Source organism: Armigeres subalbatus, chromosome 1 (assembly GCF_024139115.2).
Source record: "Armigeres subalbatus isolate Guangzhou_Male chromosome 1, GZ_Asu_2, whole genome shotgun sequence".
In the NCBI taxonomy this organism is placed as follows: domain Eukaryota; kingdom Metazoa; phylum Arthropoda; class Insecta; order Diptera; family Culicidae; genus Armigeres; species Armigeres subalbatus.
The window spans coordinates 254,985,961-255,011,131 of record NC_085139.1 but is presented as its reverse complement, the minus strand read 5'-3'; the positions used below and the strand labels follow the sequence as shown (position 1 = coordinate 255,011,131).

The 25,171-nt window shown below is 40.2% G+C and overlaps 1 protein-coding gene across 11 annotated transcripts in view; it reads right to left on the bottom strand.

Moving 5' to 3' along the window:
* Positions 1 to 25,171, bottom strand: part of LOC134206797 (probable serine/threonine-protein kinase dyrk2) — a 94,249-nt gene that overhangs the window by 48,977 nt on the left and 20,101 nt on the right. For all 11 annotated transcript variants that reach the window (XM_062682523.1, XM_062682520.1, XM_062682522.1 and 8 more), the window contains one exon: positions 17,443 to 20,415. In XM_062682523.1, coding sequence (XP_062538507.1) covers positions 17,443 to 20,415 — 2,973 coding nt within the window. The remainder of the gene's footprint in view (positions 1 to 17,442; positions 20,416 to 25,171) is intronic.

Sequence of the window (25,171 nt, the reverse complement as noted above, 5' to 3'; positions counted from 1 at the left end):
AGTCCTGATCACGTTGAAATCAGAGGAAATCCTGGTGGAGGACCGAAGCAGTTCTGATATGCAAATCCATTGTCGGGGGCGAAAGACCAACCGAACCATCTAGATCTAGAAGTTTTCTTCGGGATAGCTTAGACACGCGACGTTTCGGAGCCTTAGAGGTCTTAGGCTCGAAATAATCTTAAACTATCCTCAAGCTATAAATGAGTTGCAACGCGTGACGCAACCCCTTCACAATATGACAGCCCCATAAAAAGAAGTGGCCAAAACACCAAAAGGCCAATTTACGATTTTGGCGTGTAATATGTAATGAATACACAGCTTGTAACCTATATTTTTATAATCCGGACGGTTTTGATTTTTTAGATTTTTCAGGGAGGGGCCCCTTCTAGAAATGACAATTTTACATTTTTTGATAAAAAGGGCAGTTTTGCCATATTTCCGTCTCAAAAGTAACATATTTATATATCGTTGCAAAGCTCTTGAACAGATCTATGCAATAATGTAAGGGAGCGTCCATAAATTACGTAACTCTTAGAGGGGGAGGGGGTGAGCGAAGTGTGTCAAACCATAAAAAATTTTCAGAAGTATTTCATACAAAAAGTGTGTCATAGGGGGAGGGGGGTTGAAAATGCTTAATTTTTGAGTTACGTAATTAATGGATTTTCCCTAATAAAAGATCCATCTAGAATTTTGTTTTAGTTGCTTTGTAAAAGCTTATTTTACGCAATATTTAACAAACAAAACAAGGAAAAAAATCATCTTTCATACAAAAAGCGTTACGCAGTGAGAACGGAAGGGGTTCAAAATTTACAATTTTGACATTACTACATAATAGAAGCGAATTATAGATTTGACCATAACGTGTTGGATGAATAGTGTGTTGAATAACTCCTTGCCACAATACATTTTATAATTATAAAAGAAATCTCAACGAAATATCAAATAAATGAAATTCTATTTCGTTGATGTCACAATATGACGCTTAATGAATCTATTCTACCTTCCTTGTTAGTTTAAGAAGTTCTAACCAGTGAATTTTCAACACCAAAAGCTAATAGTGCTTTTTTGATCAGCAATTGATTTAGCAAATGTGTTGCGTCAATTTATCTGTGACTTGAACATACTGTTAAAAGCTTTATATGATCATTAGTATTTTATCCAGCATCAAACAGGCGTATTGCAAGCCAAAATGTGACCAAATTCCGTTAATTTTGTAGAATATGACAAAAATCGATAGTATGCCAAAAATTGGTCCCATACCCCATTGAAATCTCAGATAAATATTTTTCTTTTCTACCTATGTTTTTATGATGAATATATTTATTGCAGGATTCATAATTTTGGCCAAAAAAACCTCCTTTTTTCCTATTGAGCTCTTGCCTGAATCCAGTGCTCAAAAGTTTCATCTCCTCAGTAAAAGTTCCCATGCAAAATTTGAGGTCAATCGTACTTCGTTAAGTGTTCTATCAAAGCGGCCAAACATTGACTTTTTTGGTGCGTAAAATTTAGAAATCGATTTTTTTTAGTATAAAGGCTTAGAAATGCAAGAAACGTTGAGAACTGGTTACTTATAGGATTTTTTGAGTTGGGAGAAGGAAATGAATTTGAAATGGAGAATTTAAACTTAATTGCGGAGATATTAATGACAATAGCATTGAAACACGTATCATACCATCGTTGGCAACTGCTAACATATTATATGTCATATTTCGTTAAGTTGGTTCTATTTTGCATTCGAGTGGCCATTTTTATGCAAAACAAATAATAAAAAAAATAATATAATAGTCCTATTAAGACATCTCTTATATAATCGCAAGCCATATAATATTTCAGTATGGTGGATGATTTATTTCCCATAAGGGTGGTTCTTTGAGTAGCAATTCCAATTTCTGAATGGGGGATTCTTGGGGGATTTTTCGAAGGGATTTCTGGGGCTTCTCAAAGAGATTTCCAGAAGATTTTTTAAAGGAAAGGAAATCTCAAAAGAATTTTTGAATCCATTTCCGGAGGAAATCACAAAGGATATTTTGAAGATAAATCTCGAAGGAATTCCGGAGTTTTTCTTAAAGCATTTCGTATAGAATTTCAGAAGCAATTCTCAGAGAAATTTATGATGGAAATTCCTAACAAGAATTTGAAAATATTTCGGAAGGAACTTCCGACGGAAATTCCGGGAAGAATTAATGCCGTCATTAATTAACTAACTCCACTAGCAAGTGTTTCGGAAATACCTCCAGGAATCCCTTAGGAAAATCCTCCATAAATCCTTCAGAATTCTTCCGGAAATTTATCCAAAGGTTTCTTCCAGGGAATCCTTCGGGAATCCTATCGGGAATTCCTCTGGGAATTCATCCAGGAATTTCTCTGGAGATTTCTAAATGAATCCCTCTAGGAATCACTCCCGAAAATCCCTTCAAATATCTCTCCAGAAAGTCCTTTAGGAATCCTCACCTAGAGAAATTACCGTAGACATTCCTGGAGTAATTCCAAAATGGATTTACGGAGGAATTCCCGAGAGATTCCCGAAGGCAATTCGGGAAGAATTCTAAAGAATGCCTGGAGGAATTTCCGAAACAATTGCTAGTGGAGTTAGTAAATTAATGACGGCATAAATTCTTCCAGGAATTTCCGTCAGAAGTTCCTTCCGGAATGTTTTCAAATTTTTTTAAAGGAAATTTCTTCGGAAATTCTGTCGGAAATCGCTAGGAAAGTTTTTCCGAGAATTGCTCCTGGTATTCTTTAAGAACTGATTCAAGAAGAACACTGGAATTCCTTTGGGATTTATCGTCCAAAAATCCTTTGCAATTTCCTTCGGGATTTCCTACTTCCAGGAATCCCTACGGGACCTTCTTCAGAAATACCTACGAGACCTGCTTCAGGAATCCCTACGGATCCTTCTTCCAGAAATCCTTATGGGACCTTCTTGACGAATCCTTACGGTAGTTTCATCATCTACGGGATATCTCCAGTAATTCCTCCGGAGAATCCTCGAACCTCCGAATCCTCCGGAGATTGTTCTAAGCATTTATCCGTAGATTATTCCACAAGGGATTTCTGAAATATTTCACAGAGGGATTCTCAAAGAGATTCCCAGAAGATGTTTCAAAGGAAATCCCGGAGAAATTCTTAAAGGTATTTTTGGTGGCATTTCCAGAGGAAATCGTAAGAATTTTTGGACGACAAATCCCGAAGGAATTTCGGAGTTATTCTTGTAGCAGTTCGTGGAGAATTTTCCAAACTAATTCTGAAAAAATTTCCGAAGAAATTTATGATGAAAATTAATTTTAAAAAATCTAAATATATTCCGGATTTATTACCGTAGACATTCCTGGAGGATTTCCAAAATGGATTTACGGAGGATTTCCAAAATGGATTTACGGAGGAATTCCCGAGAGATTCCGAAGAGATTTCTGGAGGAATTCTCGGATGGATATCTGGAGGAGTTCTAGGCTAGAGACCTGGAGGAATTCTCGGATTGATTCCTGGAGTAATTTTCGGGGAGATTCCTGGCGGAATTCTCGGAAAAAATCCTAGAGGAATTCCAGAAAGAATTCCTGGGGGGATTTCTGAAGGCAGTTTCGGAGAAATTCCTGAATAAAGTTTCTGAAGGAATGCCGGAGGATTTTTTCACATAACACCAGATCTCGAAGCATTTTTAAGACAATTGGCATAAAAAATCGAATTCAAATTTTCACATACCTCCCCCTCTTGGGATATTTAAAAAATCAAATATGGACCGTTTTGGTCACTTAACGAAGTCTTATTGAGGTTAAATTTTGCACCCTACAGTGCTGCTGTAGGATGACATAAAAAAACAGTATTACCGTCTTGGACCAGAGGTGGCACATGCTGAATACTTAACACCTAGCATTAGATAACTGATAGGACATTAACACAACATCCACTGGATTGGTGAATAATTTTCGGCTTTACGAAAAGGTTTCTCCTCACTAGGGCGGAAATCGAACCAACAGCTCAAATACATCCAGAGGACTGACGCCGCTAACCGCACGGCCGGGAGGCCCACATAGATATCATAAAAGGCGTTGATTGCTACAGAAAGCAGGACGCTGGACATGGAAGTTGTCCAACTCGCCTGCTGAAGCAATGAGCCCTTACAATGGATGACACTGAAGTCGTTTGTCTATACATCACATTTAGCGAACAACTATGGCCGACCCCTTGGCGGGTCACGCCCTTTGATATGCCAGTGAGTAGGAGGGTCTGGTGGTGTACGTTGAAGTGTCTGGCATAAGCCGACATGGAGCCGCCTAGCACAGATGTTGTTAGTAGTAGACAATGTTCGAGGGTGTTGGGTGTTGGTCGTCCCATACCGCCATCGGTAGTGGGTTTGTTATATGGTTGGACACGCTGGTAAAGCATGGTATCAAATTTCTGTGTTAATTTTCTCTTCTTGGGCCTTGAAAATCGAAGACCGGGGTACTCAAACTCCCAACAGTTTGTACTGAATCCGCAGCAGGTCCCCAAGGTTTAGAGCCTCTAGTCGATAGATTATTGTAGGTAAGGGAAGTCGTCAAATAAGATCCGTAATTTCGGGACAAGGATCGACTCCGAAGACTGGGATTGCTCGAGGCTATACCCTCGCTGAACCCGGGCTTTCTGGATGTGCTGAGCGGGCTTTACCGGAAAGTGCGCTGGCGTGTCGGCGTGGGCAAACGGCGGGAGTAACTATGACTCTCTTAAGGTAGCCAAATGTCTTGTCATCTAATTAGGAGTGCCTGCCAAGGTGTCCCCGTTCAGGTCCGTGTATGGTTTCGCGCTGGCCCCGTCCGTTCAGCGCCCCACCACGGCTACAGCCCTGCTCCTCGTTCACTCAGTACGCCGATGATAGTAAGGCATCTGGATACCCCAAGTCATAGACAGTACCAGATGCGGAGCTTGAATGGGGGACGGTACATCTCCACAAACATAGGTGTCCAAAAGTTAGATTAGTGTGGACAGGAATGGAATGGACATGCTGAACATAAGAACCAAGCTGGCTCGATTTCGATGTTCAGTAAACATTAAGGCAGTGTCAGTCAACCAGTAGTTGAAAAACTTGGTATACAAAAAAGCGGGCCAAGGGGGGGGGGGAGTTATGGTCCAGAAATCTCAAAAAGTACACCCAAAAAACAAATCTGACAATTATTGTATAAAATCTTGGCATATACAATTCTGCAAGCTTTTTATACAAATATTGTATTGAAAAAATACAAATCTGTAAGATTTCAATACAAATCTCGCTTAACTTTTCAAAAGGTCCTAAGTAACATTTTTTTCATGAATTAATTTGAGTAGTGCAATCGAAAGATTTCATGTTTTTCTGTTGATTGCGCTATTCAAATTAATTCATGAAAAAAATGTTACTTAGGTCCTTTTGAAAAGTTGAGCGAGAAATCTCGCTTAACTTTTCAAAAGGACCTAAGTAACATTTTTTTCATGAATTAATTTGAGTACTGCAATCAAAAGCTTTCATGTTTTTCTGTTGATTGCGCTATTCAAATTAAATCATGAAAAAATGTTACTTATAGGTCCTTTTGAAAAGTTAAGCGAGAATTGTATTAAGAGCCTCCAAAATTGTATATGCCAAATTTTTATACAAGGTTCTAATTGTTTTTGTAAGGTTCTAATGCAGTACTGTATTAAAATCTGCCATCCGCTGGTTGGGTGTAGTGGACGTCATTTTGAATCGCCGCTCATCATCCTTTTCTATCATATCTCTTTCCTATTTCCATGCCATACTCCATCCTTCCTTCTTTTCCGTCAGATAAATGAAGAAAAAGGGCCCTCCGTTAAAGTATACGGAAAAGACAAAGTATGCGATAATTGCTCATCTGTGTGATTAAAATCATTGCATTGAAATATTTACCAAGTCGAAGATTAAACATTTTATTCGCTTTTCTATAACATTCAATAAGCAAATACTGTATATGTATACTGCAAACATCAAAACATAGAACTAAACATCGCAAACAAAAAACAAGTTGATATTCTCATATTCCGAAGCACGATCGATTTCGTTTATCATACATCATCCTAATAAAAAAAAGCCCTGTTTCAAGATCTAGCAAGGGGCGCAAAAAATAGACTCACATTACCTTAACGCCAATGACGACGCATTAGATGCGAGATACGAGGAAACCTGTCCAATCGATTCCGGTTCGAATTGCCATTTTGCACCAATAATGTAGGTACCGTTTCCTATTTTCAAAGTTCATCACACTACACCTCTTGCCAATAATGTGATTCGAGTAGGGGAATCGTTTGTGGTCGCAGTAAAGTCCGCAACATTTTTGCATCGCGATTCGCAACGCAGCCAACATTGGAAGAAACGTTCCAATTTTGTTTTAGCTGTGCGATCACGAAAACTGCGACAAGCTGTTATTGCTTGTTGTTATAATATAATCGTTTCGGTGGCAATACTTCGGGAGAAGTTGCAGTTTTGAAAAGCAATGAATAAGAAAGTGATCAAGAGATAACAAAAGCTAGGTTGTTATCATAGCTTCAAAATCGTACATCACCGCAATCCAGTAGATATAAAACGCGTCGTGTTGTTATTCCACTCATGGGAAGTGCAAAGATTTATCTGCAGGTTTATATATTTTAGGTTTTATTTTTCGGTACACGTTTGAGAGTGCGTCAACGGCAGCAGTATATCGGTGCGAAGTCGATCGCGCGTGTTCGACTCCTCGAGCGTGGCTAAATTTATCACTCACTTGATCTGCGAGCTTGTGTATGGCCGAGGGAGGCGAAATAAGAAGCGGGTGTGCAGCTAATGGAGTTGGCACTCTGTTTCGGGGTGCCAAGGTGCGCCCGTCCTGGGCAGCTGGAATGAAGAGCACGCAAGCAAGGGGACAGGTTTCCACACCTGTCCGCGATAGTATATTAGCATGCCGAGTGGTGATGGCGCGATAATGGTGGGAACTGGAGGCATTCGTATCTGAACGTACGCCTCTTCCATCGCGAATTTTGGCGAAACTCGACGATAGCATCGCCACAACAGAGGGTAAACATCGCAGCACCGTCAATCTGTCAATGTCAATGTCAACCGTGGGATCGATTCAACCTCGATCAAGCGGAAACGAAATCGATCCAGATTTAGATTGAGAGACACTTGGAGCTCTCGTCACCAAACAAAGATGAAAAGAGTAGGAAGTGACGATGAATGCTTCGCATACTTGAAATTTTCAAGTGTTACGCACGAAGCATGACTGCGATACCCCTTTCGATTGCCGCCCCGGTTTTTTTAGTGCACCAAGATATTTTCGAAAACGAAACATTCCAAGGTCAATGTCACAAACGGCGCGGATAGGATTAGGAAAGTGTGTGCAACGCCCTTGGGACAAGGGAAACAGCAACAAAGGTTTCCCGATTGGCGATAGTTTGCGTTGAGTACAGTGCGATGCTATTAATCCGAAATTCTATGGGAAGATTCGTTAACCCGAAGATTTCAGACTATCTTCGTTGTTGGTTTGTTTTGATCTCTATTGTGACGGCCGGATAAAGGGGTTGCCACTGTATGCGAAGATGCATCAGCAGCGACATTTCGGAAGTGGGTAGGTGGAAATCTTCTAGATCGTTACGGGCAGACTTGTGGGTTCGCCATCTGCCGTGGGACGATGATGACCGACCGATGACACGATACCTCTCTCTTGCTCAGTGGAAACCGATTGCGACTCACGGGGAAAATTTGTTATGTCACTCACGCCGCGCGCACGTAGGTTTTATTTTTAATTCGCAATTCGCTAAACCGCCTTAGCAAGAAACAAACCGCTAGCGCTGCTACTGCTGTTCTTGAGCAACGACCACAAAGAGACACAGACCAAAGTCATCAAGAAGGTGGGAAAACGAGATGAAATCTTTGCTGAAAAGAGGTGCTTTCTGAGTGGGTGATCCTGAAAAATGGATTCCGGCTTTGCGACTTGGTCTACGGAGGCAGTCCAGGTTTCACAATACGTTATCAAAATATAGTGGCCGCCGTACTTCATCGATGGTCAATTACATCTGTCATTGCTTCCGTTGTAAACTGCACTGGGTACACTTTTTCGACGCCAGATGGTGCTCGTACGGACACACAGACATTTAACACTCTATAAATTAACTCGTTTGAAGGGCGCTAGGCTCTCCTGTCGATTCGTCGATTTGTACACACTTAGAATTCTATATCACAGAGCTCGTTAGCAAACAGCACAGATTTGACTAGATTGGCGGTATTGGTTCGATTCGCGCGGATCCCGGCGGGGGTTTGTTTTGGCGAGCGTGCGGCCGTATTCTATTTCCGCAGAGGTCCCCGAGAGACACTTCAAAGGAACAGCAGTTATGATCAATCACAACCAGCAAGAATCCCGAAAGACACAACAGCACAGGCACCACACCAGGTCGACCGACCGCGCGGCGTACAACCGAGAATGCCGAAACGCAACTATTTATAAATTGGGAGTGAAAATTTCCGAAAGTCCCACATAGAGGGAAAATATTGAAAACGTCCTCCCAACAACCCGACCGTGTACCGCTGGTCCGCCCATTCCGACTTGTGAGGTGGTAAACGTCTGAGATAGGTCACCACCAAGACATCAACCTACCGCAGTGCTGCCAGTTCTACAAACCCGTAGATATCATTTATGATATGGTTCACCAATTGAATATCTTAAAATCTGGCATGCAGGGCGGCGACAATGAGCAATGTGGAAATGATTTCGCCTACTGTCGTCAGATCTGATTAGATTTAGATCAATTCGGCCTATAGATTACGCTTTGCACCTGAAGCTGCTAACCGTCATCCACTGCGGAAGCCGGCGGCGCTAGTGCTGTGTTGGTGAGCGGACGATTTGCGCACGAATCTCGCGCAAGCGTATTATAAATCCTTTCGCCGTCATCAGCTGTGCCAATGTTTAGTTCAAAGAGTGACTACTGGCACTGCAGTACCGCGCCGTAAATGACATTTAACACAAAACAGAATAGTCCGCTAGGTGCGAAGCTGATGTTGAAGCTTGAAGAACGAAGAGAGAGTGGGAGCGCGATTACCAGTCCTAAAAATATATCATCTTTGCACCAAAACACAGCCAGCGCGCAATATTGTTGGAGAAGAGCGATGTTTCACCTCGCCCCGCCTGTTACACACTCAGCCTGACCAGGCAGCATATTGTCCATCGACGGAAAAGTGCAGACCCCGTCGCTATGAAAACAATAACAATTTGGCTGACAGGGGTGCTGCGTGCGTGACAATGCGGTTGGTCCTGTCGTGCTTCAAATGGAAATGGACAGCAAATTGTTATTTTGTATCGAAAACGGAGCGATGAAGCTATTGACCGCATGATGGCGCGCTGCTATGCACCTCTCAGTTACCTTTCTTGGTGCATCGTGAAAATAGAGACATTACACCATTTTCAAACTCCAATCCAATTCGAAGGCCTACTAACCCACAAACATCACATGCCGACAACGACGTCGACCGGTGCTTACTTGGATTGGGTTCAGGAATGTTGGTCGGTATCGCGCTTCGTACGTACCCACGTAAATCGCAGCAAACATGCGGATTTGGATTGGATAAGTGGCGATGGTGCACTTTTCCGTTCATATACATACGGCGTTGTTTGCACGGATTTGGTTTGAGTTTGGGACTCATGCAGCGCCACAGACAGGCGGATTGGAAGGTGGTGTAGTTGTTATTGCCTACTGCCGCTGCTGCTGGCGGCAGCGAAAATGGGAAAACGCACATACAGAAAATACGTCCGTACGGACATGTAGGGAAAATAATTAGCTTGGTCTTTCTGGTTTCTGGCAACGATTGCTTGTTCGTCTTGGGTGCCGACGATTGCATTGTTGGATGATCGGAGATGCATTTTATGACGACATTGTAATTCAATGTTGATCGATGGATGTGGTTGCAATCTGTCCAAGTTTGCAAGTCTTTAATTTCTTTACTATCGAGATTTACAGCCTGATTCTGGATCATCTCATTTATCAAATTTATATTCTGCAAAATTATCAGATTTTTGTTCTGAAAACATTTCATTACAACCTCCCAACTACGAACTCAACCAAACTTGTGATAAGCACAACGTCTTGTGTGCAAAAGGAAACCATAGCTGAACCAAATCTAATAGAAACAATATCAGATCGGAAATGCTTTTTAGAAGTGTAGTGTACATCGGATTTTTTCTCGCATTCGAATTTATTCTTTCGAAATTTTGCATTCTTTCGAAATCTCGCAGTTTTTTTTTTGTACGGAAATCTTTCAAATGTGATTGGCATATTCATTCGAATTTCCTCGAAAAATTCATTGGCATTCCCTGGGAAAATAATTCGAATATCTTATTCGAATTTTCTTTAGGATATTCATTCGAATTTCTTTTGCTTTGGGAAATTTATTCTAATTTCCTTTGCTTTAGGAAATTCATTCGAATTTCCTTTGCATTGGGAAATTCATTCGAATTTTCTTTGCTTTGGGAAATTCATTCGAATTTCCTTTGCTTTGGGAAATTCATTCGAATTTCCTTTGGAGATTCATTCGAATTTCCTTTGGGAAATTCATTCGAATTTCCTTTGGAAAATTCATTCGAATTTCCGTTGAGAAATTAATTTGAATTTCCGTTGGGAAATTAATTCTAATTTCCGTTGGGAAATTCATTCGAATTTCCGTTGGGAAATTCATTCGAATTTCCGTTGGGAAATTCATTCGAATTTCCGTTGGGAAATTCATTCGAATTTCCGTTGGGAAATTCATTCGAATTTCCGTTGGGAAATTCATTCGAATTTCCGTTGGGAAATTCATTCGAATTTCCTTTGGGAAATTCATTCGAATTTCCGTTGAGAAATTCATTCGAATTTCCGTTCGGAAATTCATTCGAATTTCCGTTCGGAAATTCATTCGAATTTCCGTTCGGAAATTCATTCGAATTTCCGTTCGGAAATTCATTCGAATCTCCGTTGTGAAATTCATTCGAATTTCCGTTGGGAAATTCATTCAATTTCCGTTGGGAAATTCATTCGAATTTCCGTTGGGAAATTCCTTCGAATTTCCGTAGGGAAATTCTTTCGAATTTCCGTAGGGAAATTCCTTCGAATTTCCGTAGGGAAATTCCTTCGAATTTCCGTAGGGAAATTCCTTCGAATTTCCGTAGGGAAATTCCTTCGAATTTCCGAAGGGAAATTCATTCGAATTTCCGAAGGGAAATTCATCCGAATTTCCGAAGGGAAATTCATTCAAATTTACTTTCCGTTGGGAAATTCATTCGAATTTCCGTTGGGAAATTCATTCGAATTTCCGTTGGGAAATTCATTCGAATTTCCGTTGGGAAATTCATTCGAATTTCCTTTGGGAAATTCATTCGAATTTCCTTTGGGAAATTCATTCGAATTTTCGTTGAGAAATTCATTCGAATTTCCGTTGGGAAATTCATTCGAATTTCCGTTGGGAAATTCATTCGAATTTCCGTTGGGAAATTCATTCGAATTTCCGTTGGGAAATTCATTCGAATTTCCGTTGGGAAATTCATTCGAATTTCCGTTGGGAAATTCATTCGAATTTCCGTTGGGAAATTCATTCGAATTTCCGTTGAGAAATTCATTCGAATTTCCTTTGGAAAATTCATTCGAATTTCCGTTGGGAAATTCATTCGAATTTCCGTTGGGAAATTCATTCGAATTTCCGTTGGGAAATTCATTCGAATTTCCGTTGGGAAATTCATTCGAATTTCCGTTGGGAAATTCATTCGAATTTCCGTTGGGAAATTCATTCGAATTTCCGTTGGGAAATTCATTCGAATTTCCGTTGGGAAATTCATTCGAATTTCCGTTGGGAAATTCATTCGAATTTCCGTTGGGAAATTCATTCGAATTTCCGTTGGGAAATTTATTCGAATTTCCGTTGGGAAATTCATTCGAATTTCCGTTGGGAAATTCATTCGAATTTCTGTTGGGAAATTCTTTCGAATTTCGTTTGGGAAATTCATTCGAATTTCCTTCAGGAAATTCATTCGAATTTCCGTTAGGAAATTCATTCGAATTTCCTTTGGGAATAAAATCGAATTTCCTTTGCTTTGAGAAATTCATTTCCGTTGAGAAATTCATTCGAATTTACGTTGAGAAATTCATTCGAATTTCCTTTGGAAAATTCATTCGAATTTCCTTTGGAAAATTCATTCGAATTTCCTTTGGCAAATTCATTCGAATCTCCTTTGGGAAATTCATTCGAATTTCCTTTGGGAAATTCATTCGAATTTTCTTTGAGAAATTCATTCGAATTTCCTTTGGGAAATTCATTCGAATTTCCTTTGGGAAATTCATTCGAATTTCCTTTGGGACATTCATTCGAATTTCCTTTGGGAAATTCATTCGAATTTCCTTTGGGAAATTCATTAGAATTTCCTTTGGGAAATTCATTCGAATTTCCTTTGGGAATTAAATCGAATTTCCTTTGCTTTGGGAAATTCATTCGAATTTCCTTTGCTTTGGGAAATTCATTCGAATTTCCTTTGCTTTAGGATATTCATTCGAATTTCTTTTGCTTTGGGAAATTTATTCTAATTTCCTTTGCTTTAGGAAATACATTCGAATTTCCTTTGCATTGGGAAATTCATTCGAATTTTCTTTGCTTTGGGAAATTCATTCGAATTTCCTTTGCTTTGGGAAATTCATTCGAATTTCCTTTGCTTTGGGAAATTCATTCGAATTTCCTTTGGAGATTCATTCGAATTTCCTTTGGGAAATTCATTCGAATTTCCTTTGGGAAATTCATTCGAATTTCCGTTGAGAAATTAATTTGAATTTCCGTTGGGAAATTCATTCTAATTTCCGTTGGGAAATTCATTCGAATTTCTGTTGGGAAATTCATTCGAATTTCCGTTGGGAAATTCATTCAATTTCCGTTGGGAAATTCATTCGAATTTCCGTTGGGAAATTCATTCAATTTCCGTTGGGAAATTCATTTAATTTCCGTTGTGAAATTCATCCCAATTTCCGTTGGAAATTCATTCAATTTCCGTTGGGAAATTCATTCAATTTCCGTTGGGAAATTCATTCGAATTTCCGTTGGGAAATTCATTCAATTTCGTTGGGAAATTCATTCAATTTCCGTTGGGAAATTCATTCGAATTTCCGTTGGGAAATTCATTCGAATTTCCGTTGGGAAATTCATTCGAATTTCCGTTGGGAAATTCATTCGAATTTCCTTTGGAAAATTCATTCGAATTTCCGTTGGAAAATTCATTCGAATTTCTGTTGGGAAATTCTTTCGAATTTCGTTTGGGAAATTCTTTCGAATTTCGTTTGGGAAATTCATTCGAATTTCCTTTAGGAAATTTATTCGAATTTCCGTTGGGAAATTCATTCGAATTTGCTTTGGGAATTAAATCGAATTTCCTTTGCTTTGGGAAATTCATTCGAATTTCCTTTGCTTTGGGAAATTCATTCGAATTTCCTTTGCTTTGGGAAATTCATTCGAATTTCCTTTGCTTTGGGAAATTCAATCAAATTTCCTTTGGGAAATGCATTTGAATTTCCTTTGGGAAATTCATTCGAATTTCCGTTGCGAGATTCATTCGAATTTCCGTTGGGAAATTCATTCGAATTTCCGTTGGGAAATTCATTCGAATTTCCGTTGAGAAATTCATTCGAATTTCCGTTGAGAAATTCATTCGAATTTCCTTTGGAAAATTCATTCGAATTTCCTTTGGCAAATTCATTCGAATCTCCTTTGGGAAATTCATTCGAATTTCCTTTGGGAAATTCATTCGAATTTCCTTTGAGAAATTCATTCGAATTTCCTTTGGGAAATTCATTCGAATTTCCTTTGGGAAATTCATTCGAATTTCCTTTGGGAAATTCATTCGAATTTCCTTTGGGAAATTCGTTCGAATTTCCTTTGGGAAATTCGTTCGAATTTCCTTTGGGAAATTCGTTCGAATTTCCTTTGGGAAATTCGTTCGAATTTCCTTTGGGAAATTCGTTCGAATTTCCTTTGGGAAATTCGTTCGAATTTCTATGGGAATTCATTCGAATTTTCTTTGGAAACATTATTCGAATTTCCTTTAAGAAATTCATTGGAATTTCCTTCGGAACATTCATTCGAATTTCTTTCGAGAAATTCATTCGAATTTCCTTTGGGAAATTCATTCAAATTTCCTTCGGAACATTCACTCAAATTTACTTTGGGAAATTCATTCGAATTTACTTCGGGAAATTTATTCAAATTTCCTTCGGGAAATTCATTCGAATTTCCTTCGGGAAATTTATTGTAATTTCCTTCGTGCAATTCATTCGATTTTCCTTCGGGAAATTGATTCGAATTTCCTTCGGGAAGTTAATTCAATTTTCCTTCGGGAAATTAATTCGAATTTCCTCCTGGAAATTCATTCGAATTTCCTCCGGGAAGTTCATTCGAATTTCCTTCGGGAAATTTATTCGAATTTCCTTCGAGAAACTCATTCGAATTTTCTTCGGGAAATTCACTCGAACATCTTTTGGGAAATTCATTCGAACTTCCTTTGGGAAACTAATTCAAATTTCCTTTGGGAAATTCATTCGAATTTCCTTTGGGAAATTCATTCAAATTTCCTTTGGGAAATTCATTCAAATTTCTTTTGGAAAATTCATTCGAATTTCCTTTGGGAAATTCATTCTAATTTCCTTTGGGAAATTCATTCGAATTTCCTTTGGGAAATTCATTCGAATTTCCTTTGGGAAATTCATGCGAATTTCCTTTGGGAAATTCATTCGAATTTCCTTTGGGAAATTCATTCGAATTTCCTTTGGGAAATTCATTCGAATTTCCTTTGGGAAATTCATTCGAATTTCCTTTGGGAAATTCATTCGAATTTCCTTTGGGAAATTCATTCGAATTTCCTTTGGGAAATTCATTCGAATTTCCTTTGGGAAATTCATTCGAATTTCCTTTGGGAAATTCATTCGAATTTCCTTTGGGAAATTCATTCGAATTTCCTTTGGGAAATTCATTCGAATATCCTATGGGAAATTCATTCTAATTTTCTTTGGGAAATTCATTCGAATTTCCTTTGGGAAATTCATTCGAATTTCCTTTAGGAAATTCATTCGAATTTCCTTTAGGAAATTCATTCGAATTTCCTTTGAGAATTAAATCGAATTTCTTTTGAGAATTAAATCGAATTTCCTTTGCTTTGGGAATCAAATCGAATTTCCTTTGCTTTGGGAATTTCATTCGAATTTCCTTTGCTTTGGGAAATTCATTCGAATTTCCTTTGCTTTGGGAAATTCATTCGAATTTCCTTTGCTTTGGGAAATTCATTCGAATTTCCTTTGCTTTGGGAAATTCATTCGAATTTCCTTTGCTTTGGGAAATTCATTCGAATTTCCTTTGCTTTGGGAAATTCATTCGAATTTCCTTTGGGAAATTCATTTGAATTTCCGTTGGGAAATTAATTCTAATTTCCGTTGGGAACTTCATTCGAATTTGCGTTGGGAAATTCGTTCGAATTTCCGTTGGAAAATTCATTCGAATTTCCGTTGGGAAATTCATTCGAATTTCCGTTGGGAAATTCATTCGAATTTCCGTTGGGAAATTAATTCTAATTTCCGTTTGGAAATTAATTCTACTTTCCGTTGGGAAATTAATTCTAATTTCCGTTGGGAAATTCATTCGAATTTCCGTTGGGAAATTCATTCGAATTTCCGTTGGGAAATTCATTCGAATTTCCGTTGGGAAATTCATTTGAATTTCCGTTGGGAAATTATTTCTAATTTTCGTTGGGAAATTCATTCGAATTTACGTTGGGATATTCATTCGAATTTCCGTTGGGAAATTCATTCGAATTTCCGCTGGGAAATTCATTCGAATTTCCGTTGGGAAATTCATTCGAATTTCCGTTGGGAATTTCATTCGAATTCTTTTGGGAAATTCATTCAATTTTCCTTTGGGAAGTTCATTCGAATTTCCTTTAGGAAATTCATTCGAATTTCCTTTGGGAAATTCATTCGAATTTCCTTTGGGAAATTCATTCGAATTTCCGTTGGAAAATGTTATCGAATTTCCGTTGGGAAATTCATTAGAATTTCCTTTGGGAAATTCATTCGAATTTCCGTTGGGAAATTCATTCGAATTTCCGTTGGAAAATTCATTCGAATTTCCTTTGGGAAATTCATTCGAATTTCCTTTAGGAAATTCATTCGAATTTCCTTTGGGAAATTCATTCGAATTTCCTTTGGGAAATTCATTCGAATTTCCTTTCGGAAATTCATTCGAATTTCCTTTGGGAAATTCATTCGAATTTCCTTTCGGAAATTCATTCGAATTTCCTTTCGGAAATTCATTCGAATTTGCTTTGGGAAATTCATTCGAATTTACGTTGGGAAATTCATTCGAATTTCCGTTGGGAAATTCATTCGAATTTCCGTTGGGAAATTCATTCGAATTTCCTTCGGGAAATTCATTCTAATTTCCTTCGGGAAATTCATTCGAATTTCCTTCGGGAAATTCATTCGAATTTCCTTCGGGAAATTCATTCGAATTTCCTTCGGGAAATTCATTCGAATTTCCTTCGGGAAATTCATTCGAATTTCCTTCGCGAAATTCATTCGAATTTCCTTCGGGAAATTCATTCGAATTTCCTTCGGAAAATTTATTCGAATTTCCTTCGGGAAATTCATTCAAATTTCCTTCGGGAAATTCTTTCGAATTTCCTTCGGGAAGTTCATTCGAATTTCCTTCGGGAAACTCATTCGAATTTCCTTCTGGAAATTTATTCGAATTTCCTTCGAGTAATTTATTCGAATTTCCTTTGAGAATATCATTCGAATTTCTTTTGGGAAAATCAATCGAACTTCCTTTGGGAAATTCATTCAAATTTCCTTTGGGAAATTCATTCAAATTTCCTTTGGGAAATTCATTCGAATTTCCTTTGGAAAATTCATTCGAATTTCCTTTGGGAAATTCATCTGAATTTTGTTCGGAAAGGAAAAAGGTTATTCGAAACCAAATCTAAATTGCTTTTGAAGAAATAACTTGAAGCTATATTAATGACGTACTAAGTAAAGAGCAATAATTCCCAACTTCAACAAGTTCAACTTTATGATTTAAAACAAGTAAAATAGAATCTGCAATAAAGCAACTTTACTATCAATTTATATTTAAAAATGATCCCATTTACCTTACAATTACTCTTAATACAACAATAATTTAGGCGATTTTCTATCGCTAAACTGTCATCGATGCGATATTCTAGAGATTGTCGGAGCACCGAAATAATGTTATCGAAGTCTTATCATGTGAGGAAAATTTATGAAGTCTAGAGTTAGGAAATTAAAAAACAAACAAACACGCCAAACTACAACATAAACGCTAAATTAGTCATGCTGTTATCACACAATCCGATTGACTGGGCATTGAGCGGGGAAGTAATAGCAAAAGGAGCAGCATTATTGCATCTAATCCGAAGCGCGCGCGCACGGGCAAAACACAAGCGCTACCTCCGTGTTGCTGGCAACAGCATCGTCCGCCAGCGCGGCGGCAGTCCCCGTTGTCTCCACCCCGGGCGAACAGGAATCCGTAGAGTCCGAGGTGGGGAAGGCAGCAGCGGCACCGGTACTGGTGCCCGCGTAGGCTTCTTCCTCGTCCAGCAGGTACTGCTGTTCGGAACCGAGCCCGGTCCCGCTGGGATCCGTTTCCAAAAAAATGTCCGCACTGGCTTTGAATATCCGCGGCACGCAATCGGAGGTGGACGGTTTCTTGAGCGGGGTTGCACTGCTGGAAGCCGGTTTATCGACGGTTCGCGACGAATGTGATTTGGAGGCGACGGCAGTGGACGTGGACGGCATGAAGTACTGATCGAGACAGTGACTGTAGAGACCTTCCTGGGGTTCATCGCCTTCCGGTTCCGGGACGGCTTCGCCGTCGTCGTCCCCAAGGTAATTAAGATCGTTTTCATCGTCGTCTTCTTCGTCATCGTCATCATCGTCGAGGTCGGACCCGCCCGGAACGACGGTGTCCTCGTCGTCCGGATCCGTGTCGCCGTAGGAGGCGATTTGCGTTGCCGACTGGGACAGGGTGATACCCTTGGTGGGGACGTACGTTGGGGCTACCGGGGGGATTGAGCCGTACATCGAGGTCACCGGAAGAACCTCGATCCGGCCGTTTTGGTTGATTGCCACATTACAACTGTTGGAATTGGACCTGGTGAGGGCGTTTGTCGTTGAGGTAGGCTGATCGCAGAGAGACCGACTGGGGGTGAAGTTTTTGGCGTCAGGGTTCAGTCGAGAGTGCGAGTAGCTTTTGAACACCCCACCTCTCGGTGTGACGGTTGTGGCGGTACCAGCGACGTTGTAGATATCAGCTATACTTTGTTCGATATTGTCCTCGATGTTTATTATGCAGGAGTCTCGCGGGTGGTAGATGTTGTTATTATGGTCCCGGGAAGAGTTGGGGAAAGCCGGCGGGAGGTTCCCGTTGATGGGAATTTGGATGGAGGAGATTTTCGTGAACGGCGGATAGTCGATGACGACTTTGTTGGCCGGCGGAATATGCTGCTTCACGAAAAAGCTTTCACCGGTACCTTTCCGGGGCGGAGGCCCGCTGCCGAACGGGTTGAACGAGGCGCTCTTCTTGATGAGGGCATTGTTCTTGGAGATCATTTTGTTGGTGACGCTTATGTCGCCGGGGGGTAGTGAGTCCGGGACAATCGGTTTGTATGGTGTAAATAGGTTGTATTTTTTGCTGTTCGGTTGATTGAGGGCTTTGGTGTAGATACATGAGGACGAGGAACTTTTGGCGAGGTTCAGGGATGGGATGAAGGCAGCTACATCTGGCAGAGTTATGGAGGGTCTTCGAATAAGGGAAGCGTTGGAAGAACTTTTGGAGAGGTTTGTTGGAGTTTGACTGGATGAAGGCGGGAGGGGTCGATGGGATGGCAGGAAGGGTTGTCCGAAGCTCATCGCGCCGCTGGAGAAGCTTTTACACAGGGGATTAACAAAGTTGCATGAATGGTTGCTGTAGAAATTTGGCTTGGATTCACTTTCGCTGACTAGTTTTTGGAACTCCTCCTCCGTGAGATGGTCACGTATGTGTTTGTCCAGATGAGAATAGGAATAGTTTTTTCTTAATTTAAAATAATTGCTAGCTTCGGGGATCTGGCCATCTGGGCTGCCGTACAGGTTATGCATGCTGGTGACATTCTTTTTGTACTCGTTGATGCTATTCTGGACATCTTTCTTGGTTTTAGCCATGATCCGATCGTAGTTCCAGCCGAATTTGGGCGGAACGGTAGGTTTGTTGGAGGTAGTGTCTTGCCAAAACTTGCTCATGTTAGACTGCTTGGGTACGACGGAGGAGGAGCCCGAGCCCTCACCGGGGGTGGCGCGATTCTTCTTATGAGCGCAACCTGCTCCATACCTGTTCTCGGCCGAGGCTCGCGGTTGTATTATGGAGTGCGAGTTGCTTCGAGTTAATTTATCACTCTGCTGGTGATGCTGATGATGTTGGTTATGGTGCTGCGGCTGCTGATGGTGATGATGATGATGGGGAGGGAGCTGATGACTGTGACCATGGTGAGACGCATGGAACTGCTGTGGTGGGAAATGTTGAACCGGTTGATAGTACGTGGGATGGCCTCCTGCCGTGTTGCTCCCAGCCGTCCCGGAGGAGGATGAAACGGACGGGATCGAGCTGTACGTGTGGTACGAGCTGGACTTGGCAATCGGGTAGTAGCCTTGCATCGCAGTTGCACTGTCGTAATATTGCAGATAGGGGTCATTGACGTAATGGTGCCGGTAGTTTTCACTCTTTCCACCGGCACCACAAGCACTAGCCCCGGCTGATCCTCCCCCTCCTCCGTTCGACTGAGGTGCCAGCACCGCACTCGAGCTCGGACAAGCCACCGCTGCGTAGTCGGGGAGACTTTTTAAATAATTGTTCATGAAATCGATATCGGCATTGTACATCTCATTATGCGGGAGCTGCTGAACGGCGACTGATTGATGATGCGGCGCAGCTGCAACAGGTTGATGCATTTGCTGCTGCTGATGCTGTTGTGCACTCAAATCAATTAACTCGCCGCCGTAATAGGTACCGTTGTAATTAACATGACTTCCTCCGCCGCCAATCAGATTCCCGTACGCCAAACCCCCCTCACCAGGGTCCGGATTTCCACCACCACCGCCAGTGATCATAACATTTTCAAAGTTCCTTATCGGCGGTATCGGAGGACCGGTCAGCATCGGTTGGTGATGCTGCTGCTGCTGCTGCTGAGGCTGAGACTGGTACACTTGATGCTGATAATTACTTTCACTAGGCACTAATTGCTGCTGAAGCAGTTGCGGCTGATGTTGATGGTGATAGGCAGCCATCGTTGTCGGAGACCCTTTCACACTTGAACCGTAATAGCACCGTAGTTCACTGTTGTTCATCGCCCTTTCCCCAAAACTGTCAACATCTTCCTCAGCCTCAACCTGGGGAACGAGCCCAAAACTCGCAAATTAGTCACACCACTACCGATCACCGAGAGACCATTTTCATTCCACGGGGTTAGAGACTCCAGAAAATGCAAACCACGCCGAAACTTCACAGAAAGGGCACTAATAAGGTACATACAATTGGCCAAACGTACGAAACGGTTACGGACCACAGATAGAGGAACATCAATCAAACACTTTCTTCTGATTCGGGAACGACTCAAATTCTCGATCTCGAACCGAATGGTGGACGATGACGACAAGGGGAGCGAAACAAACAACGGAATATTTTCGGAGATGAACAAACGAAACAATGTCCTGCCGCCCGGTGGCGATCATCAGCAGCATACAATCAGAATCGTGGGCAGACATGACGACGAAACGGAACGAAAGAACTTGACTCTGGTTGTGATTTGTTGGACCAACTGTGATTGTGACTGTCACTGCACGGATGACTATTTTTGGATGTTTTGCATCGAAAGTTGGATGAGAGAAAGGAAGAATAAAAATATCGGAAGATGGATGATTAGGAGTCGGAGGCGTTTGCTATCAGCTGGCTTTCGTGTCCATTTGATTCTATTTCAAACAACGGAATGATCACGAACGGTGGGTGAGCACTAAGTGTAAGAAGGAGGTGTATCAATTCATGGTTCTGTGTCATAGCCCTCGGCTACTCAACAAGACAAAAATAGAAAAGGAAATACTGTTCGAGGAATACACGAAGGTGAAAAAATGTGGTACTGGTATTCAATTTATTGATCTCTGCCTTTTACTGGAACTGTTTCTTGCCTTTAAGCTTTTAATGCCCATTTCTACATGTGTCAAAGAATTTTTCGAGTTGGAAATTCCCTCGATATCTTTGGAAGTTGTAATGCATAACAGATAAAAAATATGCAGACCTTATTATGGCCTTGATCTGAATTGTTCACACATAGGAAATACCTAGATCGGGTTCGGGTTCTAATAGTCAGCCGAGTGACTCATCGCATCAAATAAATTTCAAATTATTTCATGAGTTAAATAAATAACGTTGTATTTCAGATTCGAACTGGAAGGGCATAATAAGCGGGACATTTTATGAATGTTGATCGTAAGCGCAACAAACAACTAGCTAAAACAGCCAGCTGGAGCAAAAATAACATTTTTCAAGATACAAACCGTAGAGAATAGTTATCAAGGCACGGTCGTGAAAAACAGTATAGATCTAACCGGAACCATTGAACTAAATCTTTTCAAAGTTTTATAACCTCACATCCAAAATATAGAGCGGCTCGTGAACATGCATAATATTCCGCATATGTCGTACAGTATGTTGAAAACGCTTTCAAAAAAAATGTCAAAACCAAGCCAAGAATCAATTTGCAGACTGTTACTTCCGGGGAATCGGTTCCGAGAATATGATCAAATTATTAACCTATTGATTTATGAGAATATGGGTACCTAATAATCTTTATTGTTTCACGAGACCCCAACTAAGGAGATATTTTTGGCAGAATTATTTTAAAAAATCAAAGGAAGTTCCCAGGAATTTTCCAAAACATTTTTTTTAGAAAGTTCTCAAAGAAACTTATAAATAATTTTCGGATAAATTTCCTGAAGAAAATTGGAGAATTTTCCAAGTAAACTCAGGGGGATCTCCCGAGGAATTTCGGTGAAAATTCGTGAGGAAATTGGGAGGAAACTTCAAAGAAACTTTCCCGAGGAAATTCAAAGGAAATTTGAAGAAATATCCCGAAGGAAATTTGAAGGAGTTTCCCCAGAAAAATCAAAGAATTTTTTTCATGAAATATTGAAGAAATTTCCCGAGGAAATTTAATGAAATATTCCGAGGAAACTTCCTGTGGAAAATCAAAAGATTTTCCTGAGGAAATTCGAAGAAATCTCGAGAGGAAATCTGAAGGAATTTCCCGACAATATTCGAAGAAGTTTCACTAGGAAATTCGGAGGAATTTCCCACGAAAAATAGAAGAAATTACCCAAGAAAATTCGAAAGCATTTCCCAACGAAATGCAAAGGAATTTACCAAGGAAAATGAAAGTAATTTATCAAGGAAATTCGAAGGAATTTCCCAAGGACATTCAAAGGAAAATCGAAGGAAATTACCAAGGATTTTCAAAGGACATTCGAAGGAATTTCCCGAGGAAATTCGAAAGAATTTTCCGAGGATATTTGAAGGAACTTTCCGAGGGAATTCGAAGGAATTTCCCGAGAAAAATTCGAAGGAATTTCCAGAGGAAATTTGAAGGAAGTTCCCGAGGAAATTCGAAGGAATTTCTCGAGACAATTCTAAGGAATTTCCAGAGAAAATTCGAAATAATTTCAAGAGGAAATTCGAAGGAAGTTCCCGAAGAAATTCGAAGGAAGTTCCCGAAGAAATTCGAAGGAATTTCCCGAGGAAATTCGAAGGAATTTCCCGAGGAAATTCGAAGGAATTTCCCGAAGAAATTCGAAGGAATTTCCCGAAGGAATTTCTCGAGGAAATTGGAAGGAATTTCTCGAGGAAATCTGAAGGAATTTCTCGAGAAAATTCAAAGGAACTTCCCAAGGAAATTCAAAGGAACTGCCCAAGGAAATTCAAAGGAATTTCCTAAGGAAATTCAAAGGAATTTCCCAAGGACATTCAAAGGAAATTCGAAGAAAATTACCAAGGAATTTCAAAGGACATTCGAAGGAATTTTCCGAGGATATTCGAAGGAACTTTCCCAGGGAATTCGAAGAAATTTCCCGAGAAAAATTCGAAGGAATTTCCCAAAAAAATTCGAAGGAATTTCCAGAGGAAATTCGAAGGAATTTTAAGAGGAAATTCGAAGGAAGTTCCCGAAGAAATTTGAAGGAATTTCCCGAGGAAATTCGAAGGAATTTGAAGGAATTTTCCATGGAAATTCAAAGGGATTTCCCAAGGAAATTGAAAGGGATTTCCCAAGGAAACTCGAAGGAATTTTTCGAAAGAATTTCTCATTGAAATTCAAAGGAATTTCCAGAGGAAACTCAACAGAATTTCCTGAGGAAATTCAAAGGAATTTCCCGATGACATTCGAAGGATTTTTCCGAGGAAATTCGAGGGAATTTCCTGAGGAAATTCGAAGGAACTTACCGAGGAAACTTCCTGAGGAAATTCAAAGGAATTTCGATGACATGATGACATTCGAAGGAACTTCCCGAGGAAATTCGAAGGAATTTCCCGAGGAAATTCGAAGGAACTTCCCGAGGAAATTCGAAGGAATTTCTCGAGAAAATTCGAAGGAATTCCCCGAGGAAATTTCGAAGGAATTTCCCGAGGAAATTTGAAGGAATTTCCCGAGGAAATTCGAAGGAACGAGTAAAATTAAAGGAATTTTCCGAGGAAATTAGAAGGAATTTATCGAGGAAGAATTTTTCGAGGAAATTCGAAATAATTTCCCGAGGAAATTCGAAGGAATTTTCCGAGGAAATTCGAAGGAATTTCCAGAGGAAGTCCCAAGGATTTCAAAGGAATTTTCCGAAGAAACACAAAGAAATTTCTCGAGGAAACACAAAGGAATTTCTTTAGGAAATTTTGAAGAATTTCCTGCGGAAATTTAAAAAATAAATTCCAGAAGAAATTCGAAGGAAACTTTTCGAGAGAAATTGAAGAAAGATCCAAAGTAAATTCGAAGGAATTTCTCGAGAACATTCCAAGGAATTCTAGGAAGAAATTCGAAGGATTATCCAAAGGGAGTGCTCAAGAAAAATTCGGCGAAATTTCCCGAGGAAAATCAAAAGAATTTCCCGAAAGAATTCAAAACAATTCCCCGAGGAAATTCGAAGACATTTCCAAAGTAAATTCAAAGAAATTTATCGAGAACATTCCAAGGAATTTTCCGAGGATATTCAAAGGATTATCCCGAAGAAATTAAAAGAAAGTTCCCGAGAAAAATTCGACGAAAATTCCCAAGAAAAATCAAAAGAATTTTCCGAAGAAATTCAAAGAAATGTTCTTCGACAAAATTCAAGGGAATTTCGAAGGATTATCTCGAGGAAATTCGAAGACATTTTAATGATTAATTATTTTAGAGCGTCTTAGGGGAAATGCTACTTAACAAAGATCAAGGAAACGGATATACCTGGCTGTTTAGATTACTACCCACGGGACGACGACGAATGCCCTAATTTTTACCTACAGTTCTACCTACACACCATATTTAAAGTTAATGAGCAATGTTTTTCTTCAGTCGATAACAAACACTGAAGATGTTTCCAAGTAGGAAACGAAATTCGTATCTGCTCCAAGGAAACTCAAAGGACTTTTCAGAGGATTTTCAAAGTTGGGGCTCTCGTAGCGTAGTTGGCTATGCATTTGCCTTACAAGCGGATGGTCATGGGTTCGATTTCCAGCCCCTCCACCAAACCATCGTCAGTCGCCAGATCTGCAGCCCATACGGTGGCGTTTTAGGGTACGCGCCTTACCGTCACAGCTACCTGATGACGACTGGCGAATTCTTGGAGGCATTCCACCAACGTGCCCGGATAAATGGCAACCGAACAATGCAACGATCATTGGATACACGACATGGACAAACGGACACAATGGACTCACGATGAGATAGACTGGCTACGACGACATTATTGACGACATTAATGGAAAACTAAAAACAGATTCTGTATGGATTCTGTGCAGTAGAATATAACAGTAGATCTCAGCACAGTAGCGGTTAAGTAACACAGATTGCCTAACAAAAAGAGCAAGGAATAAAAAAAGGACATTCGAAGGAATTTTCCGAAGAAATTCGATGGA